This window comes from Camellia sinensis, chromosome 3 (genome assembly GCF_055761805.1).
Source record: "Camellia sinensis isolate YWXY chromosome 3, ASM5576180v1, whole genome shotgun sequence".
Lineage (NCBI taxonomy): Eukaryota > Viridiplantae > Streptophyta > Magnoliopsida > Ericales > Theaceae > Camellia > Camellia sinensis.
The window spans coordinates 109,084,354-109,104,593 of NC_138963.1; the positions used below are offsets into that span (position 1 = coordinate 109,084,354).

Sequence of the window (20,240 nt, forward strand, 5' to 3'; positions counted from 1 at the left end):
CAAATCTGGTAAAATTGACATTTATATCATCATAGAAGTTGTATGGTTGGCATATAGGCTATAATATGCAAGTTACATTATGTGAAGTTGTGTTTTGAAGCTCAAATAGTGTGCTTGAAATTCCAGAATTTGACCTGTCCGCTCAAGCGAATAAAGTGTCTCTCAAGCGTAAAAATTTAGCTTCCAGAAGTTTTACGAAGAATTGCATGGTAGCTTAAGCGGCAAACCTTGCGCTCGAGCGCACCCTCTTTTGCACAGCTCATCGCTCAAGCAACCAGTAATGTAACTAGTACTCTTGTAGATTTTTACAGACCGCTCGAGCAACCAAAGTTGTGCTCGAGCAGAGTGCCCTGTTTCAAAAACTTTGAAAAGCTATTTCATGTTTCATTTTCCATTCTCTTTCATTTCTAAACACTCTTAGACATGCATTGAGCATTTTAAATGAACTAAAGGAATAAGAAAGAGGCCTAAGAGAAATAAACAAGTTAAGAACAGATTGAATTGCTTGTGACCCAATGTGTTATGAAATGCGTAGGGTCAAACACGAAGGCAAATCCATAGACGGAATACTGTGAGCAATATCTTAGTAAATATATTTTCAAGTATGTTATTTTCCATGCTACTTCTATATAAGCTTCATGAATTTGTTGGTTTGAATTATGAATGAGTATTCTATATGCCTAGTTTTTGTATAAGGCTCTGTGAAGAACATGATTTCGGCCCAAGGCCATTTGATACGTTTTATATGTTTGAATTGGGCTTCAGGCCGTTTTCCATTTAATACGTTTGACTATGAACGTGATAGGCCAAAGGCCGTTTGAATGAAAATGTGATCATGATCGTGAATATGAAATGCACATAAATATGAATATGGAAATAATGGGCCCAAGAGCGTTTGATACGTTTGAAGTGTTTGAATTGGGCCCGAGGCCGTTTGATGAATCTGACAAAGTTATACAATGGGCTTGAGGCCATCTAATATGTTTGCTAAGGATCTAAAATGGGCTCGAGGCCGTTTGACGTGTACAACAAAAACACAGAATGGGCTTAAGGCCGCTTAAGGCCATTTGTATATGAAATTTACGAGTTTGATGTGTTTAATATGAATCTCATTCATATAACCCATTTACTTTTGTATTATTCACGGGGCTTGCGCACACTCTTATTTATATGTATGTAGATTAGCAAAGAGATGTCCAACCCCAGCCTCAGTGAAGAATGTGAGAGAAATCCAAGTTTTGTGGAGTCAGCCCAGATGTCTTACGCACGAGACTCTGTTTTTGTTCTTTTGTTTTACTCTTTTGCTACCTTGGTGGTCCTGTTGGATCACTTATGTATATAAGCTTTCAGTTTGCCTGACTATATGTTTGAATGATCCTGGATGTATAAGATGTTAACTATTGGGATGTGATGTGAGTTGTTATCAATTATATGGGAAATGTTTTTGATATGCCATCCAAGCACAGTTCATTGGACAAAATTTTTTAGTCTGCTTCCGCTTTGGCCCCTTTATTACTATTAAGATACGTACAATCTTGTTTGAGGCCATAGGTAATCTCATAATTACTGGCCGGTTATGACCTTAATCTATAAGGGCGGGTTTGGGTCATGACACTAAGGGTGGAGGCTTCGCTAAGGCAAGCACGAACATAGTCGATCGCAGGCTATGAAGTCCTGAGAATGCATGTCTTGAATGTGTCCCTCTGCATGCATGTTCATAGTGGCAAACATTACCACCGCAAGTGCACTTGCTAAGTTCAAGCTGAGGAGGCAAGTTATAGCGACAAACGCTTCTACCGCAAGTGCACTTGCTGAGGCATCTATGCCAAACAGATAGTACACAGTATATGCAGAGGGACACGTGGCATCTTCAGCTTGGTGGCCCAAGGCAGACTATTCCATATGATTCTTAGGGACACATGTCCTTACTTTATTTGGCCACTTGGTATCCTTCGGTACCAAGGAAAACCTATAAATAGGACCCATTTCCCAAGGTCCAAGAGGAGGATTTTTAGGAAACTTAGGGAGATGCTGCCCATTTTGTGCACTATCATTCTCTTCTTCTTGAGCCACTTGCTCCACCTTTACCTAGCTACTCATTCTCCAACTACCCTAGAGTTTTTTTGACTCATTCTCCAGCCATTTCATCTTTGTTGGACTATTAACATAGTTTTCCTCTCTAATCACTTTCCTAATCATTGTTTACCTTAGAACCCCCTACATTTTTGGCAACTCCGCTAGGGAGGCTACTTTGTTGATAGTTCATACTCACAGTGGCTTTCACACTTCACCGAAAAATATGGCAGAAGATGAAGTTCAGCAGCAACCACGGTAGCAAGGTTCTTTTAATAGCAGAGTAGCACATGCTGAAGACCATGACCATAGTGTTATAGTCGAAGCAGTTCAATCACTTCAGGACACATAGAGAGAAATCCTAACAGCTTTGTAAACTCTCACCGAAGCTATTATGGTTATGGCATCTAGGCCAGTTCCAGCACAGGCGCCTCCGTTTGTAGCAGTCCCAAACCCAATGCCTAACCTACTCCCTAAGAATCGGGCTCCAATCCAGGTGCCTTCAGCTGTACCTCAGGTGAATGGCACGGTTGCTAGTTCAATTACACAGGGGCAAACTAGCCCTTACCGGCCTACTCACTTCATTACTATAGCCGATATACAGGCTATGCTCGAGCAAGAGTGTAGCAAGAAGCAATTGCCATCTCTCCTAGACCTAACGTGAAGCCCCCATATCCTCAGAAGAAACTGGCCAAGCCATATCCAGCTGGGTATACGGTACCCAAATTTGTGAAGTTTGACAGGAAGCAAGGCAACGCCAGATAACATGTGGTGAGGTTCATTGAAACCCTTGGTGTCTATGGCAATGACCACCCTCTGTGCCTTCGGGAGTTTTCCAAATCGCTCACTGAAAGGACTTATAGCTGGTATGTGAACTTGGCCCCCAAATCGATCAAGAGTTGAAAGAAGATGGTGAACAAGTTTCATACAAAGTTCTTCCAAGTCCGAGAAAAAGTCAATACCCTCACACTTGGGCTAGATGTCCAGAAAGAAGGCGAAGATATATTAGCTTATGTCAAATGGTTCTAGGACAAAGCCATTAACTGCCATGAACTAGTGGACGAGGCTCATTTAGTTAGCATATGTGTGGAGGGTGCCATATGCGACTACAAACTTTTCTTGGTGAACCATAATCTACCCACCTTTTCAACCTTGATTGAAGCGGCTAAAAACCTTAGTACCATCAGTCCATAGCCCATATCTATAATCAGTTTGTCTAGCACAAGGAGTTTAAAGAGGGGGACTTAGTGTGGAAGACAGTGGATGCAATTATGCGGGACAACCAATCCCTAAGCTCTCACCAAGATAGGAAGGCCCATATAGAATTGCTGAGGCAAGTAGCAGTGGGTACTACAAGTTGGTGAGGGTAGATGATGGATTCAGAACTGGTCCTGTTAATGCCAAAGTATGTAAAGGAATATTTTCCTTAGTTTTGATAGCAAACAATTTTAAGTCTTTGTTAATATTTTCCAACACTTAGTGTGAAATTTTTTTTCCATACTTAGTGAAATTTTATCCATGTAAAGACTTATTCATGATGAAGTTTTGTTCATAGAAAGAGTTTTGCTTATCTTTAGAAGCTATGTAAAAGCAATGTAAAGAAAGTGATGAAATGAAACTCAAAAGTACTACCAAACATCCTTACTTTTCATAAAAGTCAAACTTCCAGAACATGATTGCAATGTTTGAAAAGAAGTTGTGATAAAGAAAAGAAAATTTGAAAAGAGAACTGCATCATATCAGATCCTTTATCAAGGAGTCTTTCAAACCAACATCCTGAGGCAGTTGAGCAATAAAAGTAGAATCCTTATCCCTAAACCGAGCCAGGTTTTGGCGATGTTACTCCAAGGTGCCCTCGCAATCTCTGATGGTCTCCTCCAAAGAAGCATTCGTGGCTAACGTGCTCAAGGAACCCATCAACCACCTAGAGCCTTGCCTTCATCCAGGACAAGTTCAGGGCATTTCTCTCAAGCCCGCTAAGGTTTGCCTCAACAGCTTCCATAAACTTGCTTGAAGTCGTTAGAACTCTCTTGGTGATAAGATCACGAACAAAACCAGTGAAAGACTCTAGCAATGCCATTTACACCATTGAGGTTGGAATATTAAAAGTAGTAAAAGTCTTCGGGTGCAGCGCTTGAATGCAAACAAGTATGGGGCAGCCTTAGCAAATACCCACTAATTCAAGAAGGGGACCCTCCCAGAAGGCACAGAAGATTTTGCCACAGTACCACCAGTCTCAGTCACAGAGGGTAGACTTGCAAAACGCCCAACTATCTAAGGCCAACTACTATGTCTTCAGCCCTCAACAACTCTAGTCTATGCGACCAATGGAGATTCAGCAGAATAGGATGAACCCCCAGAGACAACCTCCATTTGAGAGGGAGATTCTCAGGACCAAGTGATACATTCACCCCATGGTCATCTTCAGGAGTCTCAAGAACGAAGTCATCATCACCAACACAGGAGCGGTCAGAGTGTATAGAAAGATCTGGAATAAGGACAGAGCTAATAGGGTCCGAAACCTTTAGGTTTGGAACACCCTCAGCAGCTATCTCATCACCCACAACTTGTGCATCAACTGTAACTTGGCACTGCTCATTACCATTACCCTCAGTGGGAAAGTTTCCACAGTCTCCCTCCATGACTTGGACCTAGCCAACTAGTTCCTCCTCAATGTCTAAAAGTAACAACCTACAAGTCTTTGGTTGAGGGATTAGTGAGAGAATAAGGTCCTCATAATCCTCGCAATTTGAAGAAGCTCAACAATTATCGATAGGCCAATTGAGTTTTAAGAAGGAATGGCAAAGACATTGCTCTCTTCTGAAATAAAAAAGCCCATCACCAAGCTCCTCCTAGTGCAAGGCAAGATCATCCACATTCAGACCAACAAAAAGGTCTTAAGACACAAGTTAAGAGGATAACTCAGGGAAGTGAGTAAGGTACAAGTCAACAACTTGATCAGAAGTTGCCGAGGCAACAAGGTCAGAAGTTTTAATGATAGCAGTGGCAACCTCTAAGTTTAGAACCAACTTCGCTAGCGAGCCAAGCCTAGATTGGCAACACTAAACTTAGCCATGATGTTTTCAACTTTTGCTACAATTTGGGTTCCAACAACCTCAACATGTGGAACTAGTGAAGATTGGAGAGGATAAGAACCCCATAAGCAACCTCCACATTGAGCGGTTCCAGCCCAAGAGATATATGCACCATATGATCAACTTTAGAGATCTTAAGGATGAAGTCTCCACCACCACCTTCTACAACCTCTGCATCTTCATTAGGGAAGCTCCTTATGACCACTATTGTTACCCCTTTCGATGCTAGAAGTCATTATGCTTTGAGTTTTGGACCAATAAAGCAACAAGCCAGTGGGTACATCATCACCATCATTGAAGTCCAAAGAAAGCCCCACAATACTGGATGGGCTACTTGAGCCTAAGGAAGTAATAGTAGAGACATTGTCCCTCTCTGAGATGAATATACCCTAGACAAAGAAAGACACACTTATGCAACCAAAGTTAAAGGAGTACTAAGTGAAGAAACGTTACTGGTGAGGTTCACTTAAAGCCTAACATTTTGCACACACAGAAAAACACATGTTCTCCATGCGCATAGGGGACAAATGTAGAGGGTCAAAAATTAAAGTCAAAATTAAGTATGGACCTAAGTGTAGAGGTCGCCCCTGTTAGGCGGCTAAGAATGATTAAAGGAGCATGGACCAAAGCCCAAGGGAAGTGGGTTAACAATGGGCCAGAGCAGGTCTGACCCGTCAAAGGTCTGAACAAACTCCATAAAGAAAATGTCTAAGTCAAGTTGTGGAGGCATTACTTGCTGCTGTCAAGTTGCTGAGGCACTTTGTCTCAGTGCTGCCATTCCAAGTATTATCGGTATCGCCACCATCTGGAGTTGCTAAGGAAAAAAGAAAATCGGAGTAACTAAGTTGCAGAGGCAGCACTTGTAGCGGTCAAGTTGTAGAGGTACTTTGTCGGCACTGCCAACTCTAGTATTGTTTGCACTGCCATTTGAAATTGCCATGGAAAATAGCCACCATAGCAACTACAGCCGCCGCAACTAACTTACGGAGGGAACACCCTGCCAAGGTGATAGCATTCTTTGAGAGAAGCTTCCCCTCCACAAGTAAAGGCCAATGGTTGTCACTGATAGCAGGCCCCAAGGCATTACTAGCCCAGGGCTGATAGTAGGCCCCCAAAGTCTAAGTTATAGAGGTAACACTAGAAGCAACCAAGTTGCAAAGGTACTTTGTTGGCGCCGTCATCTCAGTATTGTCTGCGTTGCCATTTGAATTTGTCATGAGAAATAGCCACCGCAGTAACTATAGTCGCCACAACTAATAATACACTGCCAAGGTAATAGTAGCCTTTGGGAGAAGCTTCCCCTCTACAAGAGAGGCTAATGCTTGGCGCTGATAACAGGCCCCAAGAGATTACTAGCCTAGGGCTGACAATAGGCCCTCAAAAGTCATTTTTAGCTTGGCACTGATACCAGGCCTCAAAACTCACTAGCTTGGCAGTGATAGCAAGCCCCAAGACTTATTGGTTTAAGCTAATAGTAGGCCCAAAGATACCAGTATACCGCGGCAACCTCGTGAAAATGGGAGCAGGATAGCCCGAGAGTAAGAGATTCCCTTTCCATTTACCCAGGTCATAGACCTGCCTTGGTTGCACAAGCAGGACCAAGGAAGCCCCCTTGGGCTTAGTACTAAGGCACAACATGGTTGATAGCAGGCTTGGTTGTGACCTTCACCCTGGGAAGTTAGGGAGTTTGTGGTTAGGTGGTTAAGGGTGTAGGCTTCGCTGAGGTGAACACAAACATAGCTGATAACAGGCTATGAAGTCCTGAGAATGCATGCCTTGGCTAAAATGGACTGAGAAGGAAAGTGTAGCGACAAACATTACTGTCGCAAGTGCACTTGCTGAGGTTCAAGCTAAAGGGGCAAGTTACAGCGGCAAATACTCCAGCCACAAGTGCACTTGCTGAGGCATCTGTGCCAAATAGATAGTACACAGTACATGTAGAAAGACACGTGGAACCTTCAGCCTAGTGGCCCAAAGCAGAATATTCTATGTGATTCTTAGAGACACATGTCCTTACTTTATTTGACCACTTGGTATCCTTTGGTACTAAAGAAAAGCCTACAAATAGGACCCATTTCCCAAGGTCCAAGAAGAGGATTTTTGGGAAACTTTGGGAGATACTGCCTATTTTGTGCACTGTCATTCTCTTCTTCTTAAGCCACTTGCTCCACCTTCACCTAACTGCTCATTTTCCAATTTCCCTAGAGTTTTGTTGACTCATTCTCCAGCCATTCCATCTTTGTTGGACTATTAACATAGTTTTGCCTTTCTAATCACTTTCATAATCATTGTTTACCTCGAACCCCCTTACAAAGTTTAATAAGGTTAAAGCATCTCCAATGGCAAGCCATTGGAGCTGCTATTGTCAAATTATGGCAGCAGTTCATAAAAATCCATCTGCAATGGTATGTTTTGGAAGCTGCTATCTTTAGCAAATTCCAAAACTTGTGTCAAATATGACACAAGTTTTGGTAGCTGACAAAGCTTCCAATTCACCAAACTCAATCGTTTCCTCTCTCCATTCTTCACTTTCTCATCATCCTTCCCATCAAACAGTTCCAAAATAGAAGCAAAATTCACCCAAAAATCCACCAATAAATAAATAAATTCTGAGAAGCATTTTTATTTCAGAATCAATAATAAATCATTCTGGAACAAATAATAATAATAATAATAATAATAATAATAATAATAATAATAATTTCAATTTCAAGAATTTCAATGGTAGTGTGAATGAATCAATTTCAGCAATTTCAATCAAGCAATTTCATGAATTTCAAGAAAAAAATAAAAAATTAATTTTAGCACGATTTCATAATAATAATAATAATAATAATAAAATACCTGCAATTTGAAGAGGAATTTAGCTTCAACTGCTTCATCTTCGTGTTTGGATTACCTTCATTACAGTTTCGGGTTGAGCTTCTTCATATTCTTTTGGTGGCCTTCATTAGGGTTTTGGGTTTGGATCATCACTAACAGAGAGAGATTGTTGGGGAAAAGTTTTAGAACAGAAGGAGAGATAGATTGAAGAGGGAGAGAGAGGTTCATTTTGGTTAGGGTTAGGGTTTCAATCGTTGGAGATCGGTGGTTAATAAACACTAGGAGAGAGAGATCAAAGATGGGGAATGTGGGAGATAGGGCGTCATGGTAGAGAAGACAGTTGGAGAAGAGAGAAGGATCCGAAAGGTTTGAGGGTTGGAGATTAGCGGTGGGTGTGGTGGTGGTTCTGTTAGTTGTGATGGTGGTTATGATGCTGAAGAAGGTGAGAGAGAGAGAGAGAGAGAGAGAGAGAGAGAGAGAGAAGAGGGTTAGAGAAGAGAGAAGGACATTTGGGGTTTGAGTGTTGGAGATCGGCAGTGGGTGTAGTGGTGGTTCTGCTGGTTGTGGTGGTGAAGAAGATGAGACATAAAGAGAGAGAGCTGGGTAGAAAGAGAGCAGACTTGGGAGATGATGAAGATGAAGTGGATTGAAGAGATGTAGAGAGATAAGAGAGATAAGAGAGATAGAGAGAAGTCCCAATCTGAACTGTTGTGCTCTTTTGTCATTGGAATGCATAAATTGAGCAACAACTCTTTTTCTTCCTCCAATTTAGAAAAGTTTGAAACAACTTCTTTTTAATGATTATAAATTAAACGGATAAAAAAAGGTCATATTTTTACTACTTGTAAAAATAAACAACCAATCTCAATTTGAATACACAACTTTCAATCTATATAATTTTTTTTTGTTTGTTTGTTTTACACAATCAATATGGAAGGTTCATCAAAAACAAAGGGGGGAAAATCATTCACCACTCAAGAACATGTGGCAATTTGTAGGGCTTGGTGCCACATTATTGAAGACCCAATTGTTAGGTGTTCGCAATCTCATGCTCATTTTTTGGGAAGAATTTTCAAAAATTATTGCTCACTGCAGAATGATCACTCAAGAACACTAGTGTCTATCTCATCTCGATAGGGTGTAATGAAATGTTGCAACAAATTTCGTAGGTGTTTAGCATAAGTCGAAAATCTACACCCAAGTGAGATTCTCAAGTTGATATCGTAATATTTCTTATTCGTTTATTATGTTAATTTTTTTTATTTTGTCTTATATAAAAATTAACTAATTAATTAATTTAATATTTTGTTGATACAGATGCTTCAAGCAAAACTTTTATACCATCAAGATGAAAACAAACCTTTTGTTTTTGAACATTGTTGGCCAATATTGCAAAACAATATCAGGTGGCAAGATGTAACTCCTACGAACACAATGAAGTCAATGATACATACACCATTTTTTTCTAATTCAGCCCTCGAATCCCCTATGGATAACTACATTTCTCTTGAAGACGACAACAGTCCAAGTGTTGATAACAATCCAACTGTTGGTAATAATCCAATTAGTGAAGGTAGTGTCTCTGTAAGGGGTAAAAGGCCTATGGGTAGGAAATCTGCAAAAGAATTTCTTCGGAAAAGTGAAGCTGTTCAAGCTAAAGTCCACAAATTTAACAATTTGTTGGAGACATTTAACCAACACCTTAATGAGAAGAGGGGGAAACTGAAAGAGAAGAAACAAGGATTCAAGCATTGCAGGAGATAAAAGAACTTGAGATCAAAAAGGAAGAACATTTGTAGGAGATGAGAGAACTTGAGATCAAAAAGGAAGAACGTTTGATAATGACTATGGACATTTCTCATTCGGACCCTCAAATGAAAGCGTATTACATAATGCGCAAAAATGAGATTTTTGCCAAGTAGTCTGCACATGTTAGCAATCCAAATTACTATTTTCCCCTGCCTCTTACGGGAGAATGTAGAAACATGAAAAACGTTATGTATATGCTCCATTACTGGAGGTAAGGCCACTCGATACGTCACCGGATTGATTTTCTCTAGAATTTCATATGGCCCAACATATCTTGGTGCTAATTTGCCCTTTACACCAAACCGCATTTATCCTTTCATAGGAGTCACTTTTACGAACACATTATCCCCCACTTCATATTCTCTATCCCTTCTTCAAACATCAGCATAACTCTTTTGCTGGCTTTGGGCAGTTTTCAGCCTTTGCTGAATCAACTTCACATTTTCAGTGGTTTCTTGCACAAGTTCCAGTCCCAACAATGGTCTGTCGCCTACTTCAGCCCAACATATCGGAGATCGGCATTTTCTTGAATACAAAGCTTCATAAGAAGCCATTCCAAATCTTGAATGGTAACTGCTGTTATACACAAACTCAGCCAATGGCAAATAAGTTTCCCAATTTCCTTGGAAATCTATTACACACATTCTGAGCATATCTTCCAAGGTTTGATTGGTTCGTTCAGTTTGGCCATCTATTTGTGGGTGATAGGCGCTACTTAACCTTAATTCTGTCCCCAAAACCTATTGTAAACTTTTCTAGAATCTCGATGTAAACTTTGAATCTCTATCAGATACAATAGATACTGGTACACCATGCAATCTCACAATTTCATTCACATACATGTTAGCCAACTTATCCGCATTATAAATAGTCTTGACAAGCAAAAAATGAGCAAACTTAGTCAAGCAATCAACTATAACCCAAATAGAATCCATACCTCGAGAAGAGCGAGGCAAACCCACAATGAAATCCATGGTAATGTGCTCCCATTTCCATTCCGGTATTGGAAGCGAATGTAACAAATTAGCGGGTCGTTAATGTTCAGGTTTGACTTGTTGACAATGTAAACATCTAGCCACAAAATCTACAATACACATTTTCATTCCGGGCCATCAGAAATTTTGTTTCAAGTCATGGTACATCTTTGTATTCCCTGGTTGCATAGAAAATTTAGTATTGTGGGCTTCAGACATAACACACTTTCTCATGTCACAGCAATCAGGTACACAAAGACGATTTTAAAATTTCAGAACGTTATTCTCAAACACAAACCCTGGCCTCAGCTTTGAATCAAGTTCCTCTACAACCTTTTTCAAGTATTCATCTTCAAGTTACTTCTTTTTTATCTCTTCAATGATTGCAGGCTGAGCAGAAATAGCGGCTAGTATCCCGCCCTATTCACGTATCACAATCTCAATCTCACTCTTTTCCAAGTCATGTAACAGTTCTTCCTGGCTGGTAAGCAAACATGAAAAAATTCCTATTGATTTTTAGCTCAAAGCATCTACTACGGTATTAGCTTTCCTTGGGTGATACAAAATCTGCAAATTATAATCTTTGATTAGCTCTAACCATCGCCTTTGTCTCATGTTCAATTCCTTTTGAGTGAAGAGCTATTTCAAGCTTTTATGATCGGTATACACTTCACAAGTTACCCCATATAAATAATGGCGCCAGATTTTCAAGGCAAACCCTACAGCTGCCAATTCAAGATCATGGGTCGGGTAATTCTTTTCATGAGGACGAAGCTATCGAGAAGCATAAGCAATTGCCTTTTCATTTTGCATCAGCACACAGCCTAACCCTTTATACGAAGCATCACGGTAAATTTGAAACCCATCAGTACCATTAGGTAAGGTTAGGATTGGTGCAGTCACCAGTCTGGTTTTCAATTCTTGAAAAGCTGATTCACGTTGATCATTCCAATCAAACTGTACATTCTTCTGTGTCAATTGTGTTAATGGCATTGCAAGCTTTGAGAAGTCTTTTACGAACCTTTTGTAATAACCAACCAACCCCAAAAAACTTCTAACTTTTGTTACATTCGTCGGTCTAGGCCAATCCACAATAGCTTCAATTTTTTGAGGGTCAACAGAGACACCATCCTCATTGATTACATGTCCCAAAAATGCTACACTGTCAAGCCAGAATTCACATTTGGACAATTTAGCATACAATTTCTTTTCTCTCAAAATCTGTAAGGTAGTTCTCAGGTGGTTCCCATGTTCTTCCCTATCTTTAGAATAAATCAAAATGTCATCAATAAACACAATAATGAATTCATCGAGATATTGTTTGAAAATCCTATTCGTTAGGTCCATAAAAGCTGCAGGTGCATTTGTTAGCCCAAAAGGCATTACAAAAAATTCATACTGTCCATATCTAGTCCTAAATGCAGTTTTCTCTACGTCTTCTGCTCTAACCTTTAATTGATGATAACCGAACCTAAGATCAATTTTAAAGAACACTTTCGCTCCTTGGAGTTGATTAAACAAATCATCTATTCGGGGTAATGGATATTTGTTCTTAATGGTCACCTTGTTCAATTCCCGATAATTAATACATAGTCTCAAAGATTCGTCTTTCTTTTTGACAAAGAACACTGGAGCACCCTAAGGTGAAGTACTCGGATGAATGAATTTCTTGTCTAAGAGTTCTTGAAGTCGAACTTTTAATTCTTTTAGTTCAAAAGTCGAAATCCTATATGGAGTCTTGGAGATGGGTTGTGTTCCAGGTATTACATCAATGGTAAATTCAATTTCCTTATCAATTAAATCCTCGGGTAGATCATTGGGAAACACATCAGGAAAATCACGAACTACAAAAATAGTTTCGACACTGGCACTATCCGAAGGCACAGTCAACACGCTACACAAATAGCCCCGACATCCCTTTCTTAACAGCCTTTTGGCTTTCATAAATGAAATCAAGTATGGCGGAGGGACTGCCCCATTTTTAGTGAAAGTAAACTCGGGCATACCAGGTGGATGAAATATGACAGATTTATTCACACAATCAATGGTGGCATAGTATTCGGTCAACCAATCCATACCCAGAATACAATCAAAATAATCGATATTGAAGGGTAATAAGTCAATATACAATGTGATTTCACCAATCATAAGATCACATGCCAGATAAACATAAGCACATATCATGGAACCCCCAGATGGTGTAGTCACAGATAACACACAATTCATAGGTTCTAACGGTCTAGTTAATTTCTGAGAAAAAGCATACGATATGAATGAATGTGTGGAACCGGAATCAATCAGCACATATGTATTTTGAGCACAAATAGAATTGATACCTGACATTATTGCCTCAGTGTTTTGTACATCTCCAGGCACTAAGGCGAATACTCTCCCTTGTCTCAAAGTCTCTTTCCCTGTATTAGCTTTGGTATTCATCTTGGATGCAGAAGCGGATCCGGTTGAGCTTGCCACTGGGTGGTTGGTATTTTCGAGCCTGATAGGACAATCCTTCATCACATGACTAGTTTTTCCACACTTGAAATAGGCGCCCGAAGCTCGATAGCAAACCCTCTTGTGTTTTCTACCAGATTCTGAGCAGGTCGGCGTAGTACCACTACTTTGGCTTGAGCCACTATAAGACCCCGTGTTTTGCCTCTTATTCCTAGTAAATAAGTGACTGTTTTTGAAACTGTTCCCAGACCTTTTTCCTATCCAATCATTTCGTGGGACGAGAGTTTGTCTCTTTGCTGCCAAAAGAGCTTCCGCCATTAATGCCCTGTCTAACATGTTCACATATGTAGGTAGATTCAGAACTCTCACCCGATCCAAGATATCTAAATCTAGCCCACCCTCAAATTTGCGGGCTTTCTTGTAGTCCGTATCTACCATATGAGGAGCAAACCTGGCCAATTCAGTAAACTTAGCCTCATACTCAGCTACATACATTCTGCCTTGTTTGAGTTCCTGGAATTTTGAAACCTTCCGGTTTTGGAAGCACTGGGGAAAGTACTTGTCATAGAAAATTGTATTAAATTGGGCCCATGTCATATTCTCATTGTCATTCCGAACCAGTAATCACCATCTCTGAGCTTCATCTTTCAGAGTGTAGGTGGCTAATAAGACTTTTTGAACCTTGGAACAGGGGAACACTTCAAATAGTTTTTCTATCTCCAGTAGCCAAGTTTCTGCCTTTAGTGGTTCAATGCCACCCAAGAAAGTTGGAGGCTTCATCTTCATAAATTTCTGAGTCATGTTAATTATGTTGCTATTGCCTGTTTCAACTTAAGCCGGCGGGGGTGGAGGTAGTAAAGGTTGTTGCCTCTGTTGTTGCATTACTATTTCGGTTAAGGTTGCAAGCATTTGTTCCATTTTATTCATTTGGGCATCTGAGGACCCTGCTGCATTATCATTCCTTGCATTATCCATTTGCTATAGGTAAACAAAACTTTATAAACATAGGCAGATAGTCCTTGTTACTTTATTCAAATTCATTCCTTGGATTTATACTTTCACTTTCGAACAATACACTTAAACATGCAAATGGAATGCCCTTACTTCTTACTAGGACATCCTAAGCTCACATGGACTTGTGTGTGCGGTATAACTCGTGCTCTGATATCACTTTGTCACGACCCAAACCCGCTATCATAGGTTTAGCGTTGTAACCGGCCAGTAATCTTCGGATTACCAAAGGCCTCATGACATAATAACATATAACAGGGGCTGCGGAAGCAACATACAGAATATGTATAGTCCATTGAGCTGTACTGACATACATGGGGCTGATAACTGAAAACTTCTTTCTAACAAGATACAATATTTACACACACTCCAAGTACATGCCATCAGACATCTTGTCCAAACACAACATAGTATAAACATAGTCTAGTGTGTTTACAAAAACAGCCATGAAACTTGACTTCAATCAGAACCCCCTCGGGAGGCACAAGGGTTGGCTGACAAAACTGAAGTGCAGGCCATCAACTCTGGGCCTGATCACGTGCTGGCTCACCTACATACATAATATAAATAGTGAGCTAAAGCCTAGTGAATAATAACAGAGTAAAGATTTTACTGAATGATGTCCATACAGAAACAAAGTCTTGTACGTGATCGGATGTCATAACATAATAGATTCATTAGCATGATTGCATTTGTATTCAGAACTTAAACATACAACATATCATGGTATGTGGCATATCCATTAGTATTAACAAATCTGATGATCTACAAGGGACTGCCATGAAGGCTTTCTGATGACTCATGTGCATAGAGACATTTTCGATGACCCATAAAGGGACCTGATGACCCATAAAGAGATGCATATCATATGGTCTTAGTGATGCCACGAATAACTTTTAGAATTTTGGACAATCATTCATTCCTTTCAAACATAGCATAGCATTTCAAAAACTTGTCATTTCATATCATAATGTCCAGAAAATATTTAACATTGAACATAACTTTACAAAGTTATTACTCACAAACAATTGATAGCTCCAATTAGATGGCAAGGTGTTACTTCACTTATCCCGAGGCGCGTGGCCTACACGAAAACACATACAAATGCACACTTGAAACACACACTTGAACTATACATAACTTATTTTGTTTGTTCTTAGTGTGTTACTAGTCTTTCATCTCATTATGGAGTCTTAATCATGGCCTAGGAATGCCTAGGATGGAATGAGGATGCAAAAATGTACTTGAAACACTTGGCCAAAATTTTACTGAAATAGGCGTCTTGCTCGAGCGTGGCTTCATTCGCTTGAGCGGACATGCCAAATATAAGTGTTCGCTCAAGCGTAGACTCCTTCGCTCGAGCGGTCAGCAAAATGTGAAAAAGTTCTGGTTGCATGAAATCTCTGCTCGACGCTCACTCGAGCGTGAGACACAGGTCCTCACTCGAGCGCAAGTTCTGTCACTCGAGCGTGCTTCTACATGCAAAAATTCTGAGAGCTTGCAATGTACACTCGAGCCAGCCTTTTGTCGCTCGAGCGGAAGCATGAAAACAAGGATGGTCACTCGAGCGTAGGATGGTCGCTCGAGCAAAATTCTGGGTTTTCCAGTTTGCTCCCAAGCTTCAAAACATGAATTCAACTCTTCAAAACACATCTCTTGGGCCCCAAAACTTGAGATAACACAGTAAACTTGTAAAACATGATGAATTAAGGATTATTTCACAAAATTATGGCCCAAGAGTTTGTCAATTACATAAAATTCTAACATAACCTTTTTGAATATTTCATAAATACAACATGCATGAACTCCCATGAATTCAAAAACTTCAAAACAAGATCAAATTTGACAATTGGATAGAAAACTTGATGAATAACTAAAGTGTACGTGAGATGAACACATGCATGAAAGAATTCTTTGAAAACATGCTCAATTTGTGAAGAATGAACATGCATGCATGGTATGGCCCAATTCTTTCTAATTCTAGTGCAATTCCTACATGAATTCACTTAATTCACCAATAATCTTGTAGAATCTACATCAATTACTCAATTAAGAGTTCAATTCCTTACCTAGAGGCTTGAAGCTACAAGGTTGAAGTTAAGATCTTTAAATCTTCTCCAAATGCCAACAATTCCCCTTAATTGAGCTCAAATTCTCAAGTCTTGGGTCAATTCTCCCTTCTCTCACTCTCTTTCACGTTTTAGGGCTTAGGGAACTCAAAGATGTATGAAGGTGAAGGAAAGAGTGAGTGGGGAAATGTATGGTGATCAATGAGGCCACTAAGGCCTTAATTAGGCCATTAAACAAAAGCGTGTTTAATAAAAGTTAATTAGTGGACATTAGTTTAATCTAATTTAATCGTTCCAAATTGAATTTCAATTAAACCTACCATAAAATTCTATAAATCCTAATTAGCACATAAATTAAACCAATTTCTGATTCAGATGCCGATAAGGCCTTCAATTTGCAAACCGAAAGAAAAACATAAATAGATTTTCCTACGTTAGACAGATAGAGGCATACTTTATGCAACACATACATGCAGCTTAATTCAAAATTTCACCTTAATTATCAATTAAGCATAATTAGCCATGGATTACATTAATAAGGAATCGAGGTTGTTACACTATCAAAGCATCATTATGTGGATGATACACCATATCCAGGTCTTCGTCTATGAGCAAGATCATCGGCCCAGGGTGTCTCTTCATCTGCTTCTTCTGTTGGACTTGGAAGACATGCTGTAGATGCCTTACTCTTTGTGTTTCTCCTCGAATTTTGTTCGCATTGACCTTTGAGTGGATTACATTAATAACTCGTGGTCCATCTGCCTACGACACTGGAAGTGGTGGTGCTGCTGTTGATGCCTATCCATGTGCTTGTGCCTGTTCACATGTTCTTTTCTTGTCTTTGCCTCATCTATCAAGTCTCTTAGGTGTCCCTACCCGACCAAAGCCTCCAGGTGTTGTTTCAAAGCTCGACACCCTTGAGTCATGTGCCCATTCTCTTCATGGTAAGCACAATTCTTCTCGAATTTCTTCCTATGTACTCCCTCGGGGTCTTTTGCGGTGCCCTGAAGTAGCGTTGGTTCCTGATTCTTTCCAAGATCCTGTAGATTGGGATCTTGAAAACTGTGCTCACAGTCTACATGGCCTTCAATCTTGGTTCCAACTTGTCAGTGTCGGTAATTCCTTGGTTGTGCTTTGGTAAGCTGTTTCTCTTCTCCTACTTCACTATACTCGCCTTCTTTACTTTCATGTCTTCCTCCACCCATGCGTATTTCTCAATCCTTGCCATGAGATCCTCCATGCTCTTTGGGAGGGTCTTTGCAAGGGATTGCTGAAGTAGGAAATCATTCTCTAAGCCATTCTTAAAAGACACGACTGCAAGTTCCTGGTTACAAGTAGGTATCTGGTTGTAAACCTCATAGTATTTCTTGGCGTAAGCCCTAAGGCTTTTGTCATTGTCAATCTTCAAGGCCAACCGGTAATCAACTCTCAATGGCTGCAATTTGTTCATAACAAACTTGGCCACAAACATCTCAGTCAGGCCTTCCCAATTTTTGATATATTTCTTCAGCAATTTGAGGAACCAATCTGATGCTATTTCCCCAAATGTCGATGGGAACACCTTGCATAACAACTGCTTGTTTCCACTCCACAAAGACATTGTATTTAAGTACAAACTAACATGAAAGTTCGGATCTGACTTACCATCATAAATCTGGAACCTTAGCATACTAAATCTCTTCGGTGCCTTGAATGAATCCAACTCTACCGAGAAAGGTGTTCTCGGCTGAGCGATGGACGTGACCTCGATGCCCTACCTTTTCCTCTGGAGGTAATCTCGCAAGTCTTCCTTCATCTGCTGAAGAGCTCGGCTATCGATTGATTTCAGTCCCTTTAGTGTGCTGCTTTCAATGTTGGGATGTCTTTTTGGACTTCTCCACTTCTATTACATCTTTAAAGCAGAGACCCTGCTCGTTGATCTATCGAGATCCCCTGGTCTGGGTTCCTCTGGTCCTCGAGATTCTTTGTGACTCCTCCCACTGTGATTCTGTCCGTCTGACATTTTGTGATCGCCCGTGTGAGTTCCCAGGCCACTTCTCATGTTACGGGACAGTTGACACAGCAACCTGTCCCTCATTCTGGGTGCAGGCATTTGCTATTAGGGTCGGCATTGTTGGTAAGGGCAACGCTGGTTGCATCACTTTGTTCTGCATCATAAAGTTCACAACGATTTACAAGTCCGTTAGTTTGTTTGCCAAGTCCTTTACCTCATCGTCTCTTCTTGGGCACCTTTCTTTCCATACCTAAAAGTCACTCTCGTTATAATATTCTTCTCGGTTGCCTCTTTTCGAGCCATTACGGCCTTCAGTATTTAGTTCTTGCTATTTGTCTTCATTATTTCCTCCTTCGACACTTGGATCCATGTACTCCTCTTCCTCACTTACGTATGTCGTTCTTGACTCCCACCTGTTGTCCAGCATTGGCCATCTATCCTTTACTAAGTTCCCACAGACGGCTTCAAATTGTGGGTATTGATTTCTGACTTCATAACTGTTAGTAATGGGCGCCCATGTGGCATGACCATTTGAATTTGAATTTGAATCTTATCCAAATAGGTTTTGAAATTGAATTCAAACCTATTTAGGATAACCACTCAGGATACAGATATTATCTCTATTACTGATATGGATAGATAATAATAACATATTATATATCTGGTATATGGGTTATGGGTGATTAAGAGAGAAACAACGTATGATCTGAGTTTTACTCATATACTGACTCTCTCCCAAAGAACAACGATCAAGTCATTTGCATTGTGATTTGTGTGAGTGATATTCATTCTGTAATATCACTTCACTGCTAGGTTGGTTTATCAGATTCTGGAAGCACGTGATTTACCCACGAGGTTCTATCATCTAAAGGTATGATCTAAATATTTTATCTGCTGCATTTTTTATACTTTGATTTACATTGGTATCAGAGCCATAAATATAGGTATTTTCGTGCTTATTTTTCTGCATTAAAATATGTGTATATTTTCTATATAAATATATATACATGATATATGCATAAATATTAATGGAGGAGGAAGATGAAGTGCACGATTTTTTTTTTTTTGCATTTTAACTCCATTAGATTGAGAGAGTGATATACCTCATTTTTATGTTGTTTAAATGTAATTTTTAATGCCATAAATGTTTTTATTATGAAAAATGGAGTCCGACTGTACAAAAAATCGGACCAGAAAACACCTGGGAAGGCGGCGCGTGTGATTCACGCGCTGTACGACGCCGCCCAGCAGCGCCACGCGCCACCACGCACTTTCACGCGCTGAGACGCGCTAGGCGCGCTTCCCACGCGCGAGCTATCCCCTCCCTTCCACGCACGCGTGTTAGTCGCGCCGCTTCGAGCCACGCCACGTGCGTAGCCATGCCCGCGCCATGCGCCGCGCCGCGTTGAGCCGACTCGCGCCGAGTTGCGTTGAGCGGCGGCGAGCCGAGCCGAGCCGTTTTTTCCGTGCTGGCTTGGCTCTAAGGCTCTGTTTGTTTGTTTTTAATTCTGAATTGCGTTAATTGGCCATAATTTATTCATTATAGCTTTGTTTTAAGCATGGTTGGTATCGTTAGACTCAGAATTAAATTTTATATCTTCTGTAAAATTTTGAAAATTTTATGAAAATAAAAAATATTTTTCCTGAAATAATAATGCATTAGTTTTGCTTTAAAATGCATCTGGTGTTGCATGATTAACTTTCTGGGGCTGAATTTTTTATTGTAGACTATTGATGTAGTTTACTATTTACTGGTATAGTTATAGCATTTTATCAGATTCTGAAATATTTATTTCTGATTTTATGTGTATTTATTAGTTATTTAAAATTCTAGAAAATACCAGAAAATTTCTGTATGATATACTTTCTGTTATGGCATAATTTAAATATTAAATACAACATATTTTTTGGGTTTGTAATATGTTGTAATTAGAGGAGCATG

General features: G+C 40.0%; 2 protein-coding genes across 2 annotated transcripts; both read right to left on the reverse strand.

The window, feature by feature from the left end:
- Positions 1-11,548: 11,548 nt before the first annotated feature.
- On the reverse strand, positions 11,549-13,822 carry LOC145821750 (uncharacterized). The gene is made up of 2 exons (XM_082918311.1): positions 12,427-13,822; positions 11,549-11,931 (listed from the first exon to the last, which is right to left on the reverse strand). Exons 1-2 carry the CDS (start codon positions 13,820-13,822, stop codon positions 11,549-11,551), a joined length of 1,779 nt encoding a protein of 592 aa, XP_082774437.1.
- A 3,639-nt stretch (positions 13,823-17,461) lies between these two features.
- LOC114320581 (uncharacterized) lies at positions 17,462-17,905 on the reverse strand. Its single transcript, XM_082918312.1, has one exon. The coding sequence runs from the start codon at positions 17,903-17,905 to the stop codon at positions 17,462-17,464; it is 444 nt and encodes a 147-aa protein (XP_082774438.1).
- Positions 17,906-20,240: the final 2,335 nt, after the last annotated feature.

What these genes read in the sequence shown, in the direction of transcription:
- LOC145821750 (XM_082918311.1), bottom strand. Translation starts at nt 13,822, where the DNA reads ATGACATGGGCCCAATTTAATACAATTTTCTATGACAAGTACTTTCCC. An exon ending in CAAGAAATTCATTCATCCGA is followed by an intron (nt 11,932 to 12,426) that starts GTACTTCACCTT and finishes TTGACAGTGTAG; the next exon opens with CATTTTTGGGACATGTAATC.
- LOC114320581 (XM_082918312.1), bottom strand. Translation starts at nt 17,905, where the DNA reads ATGTCTTTGTGGAGTGGAAACAAGCAGTTGTTATGCAAGGTGTTCCCA.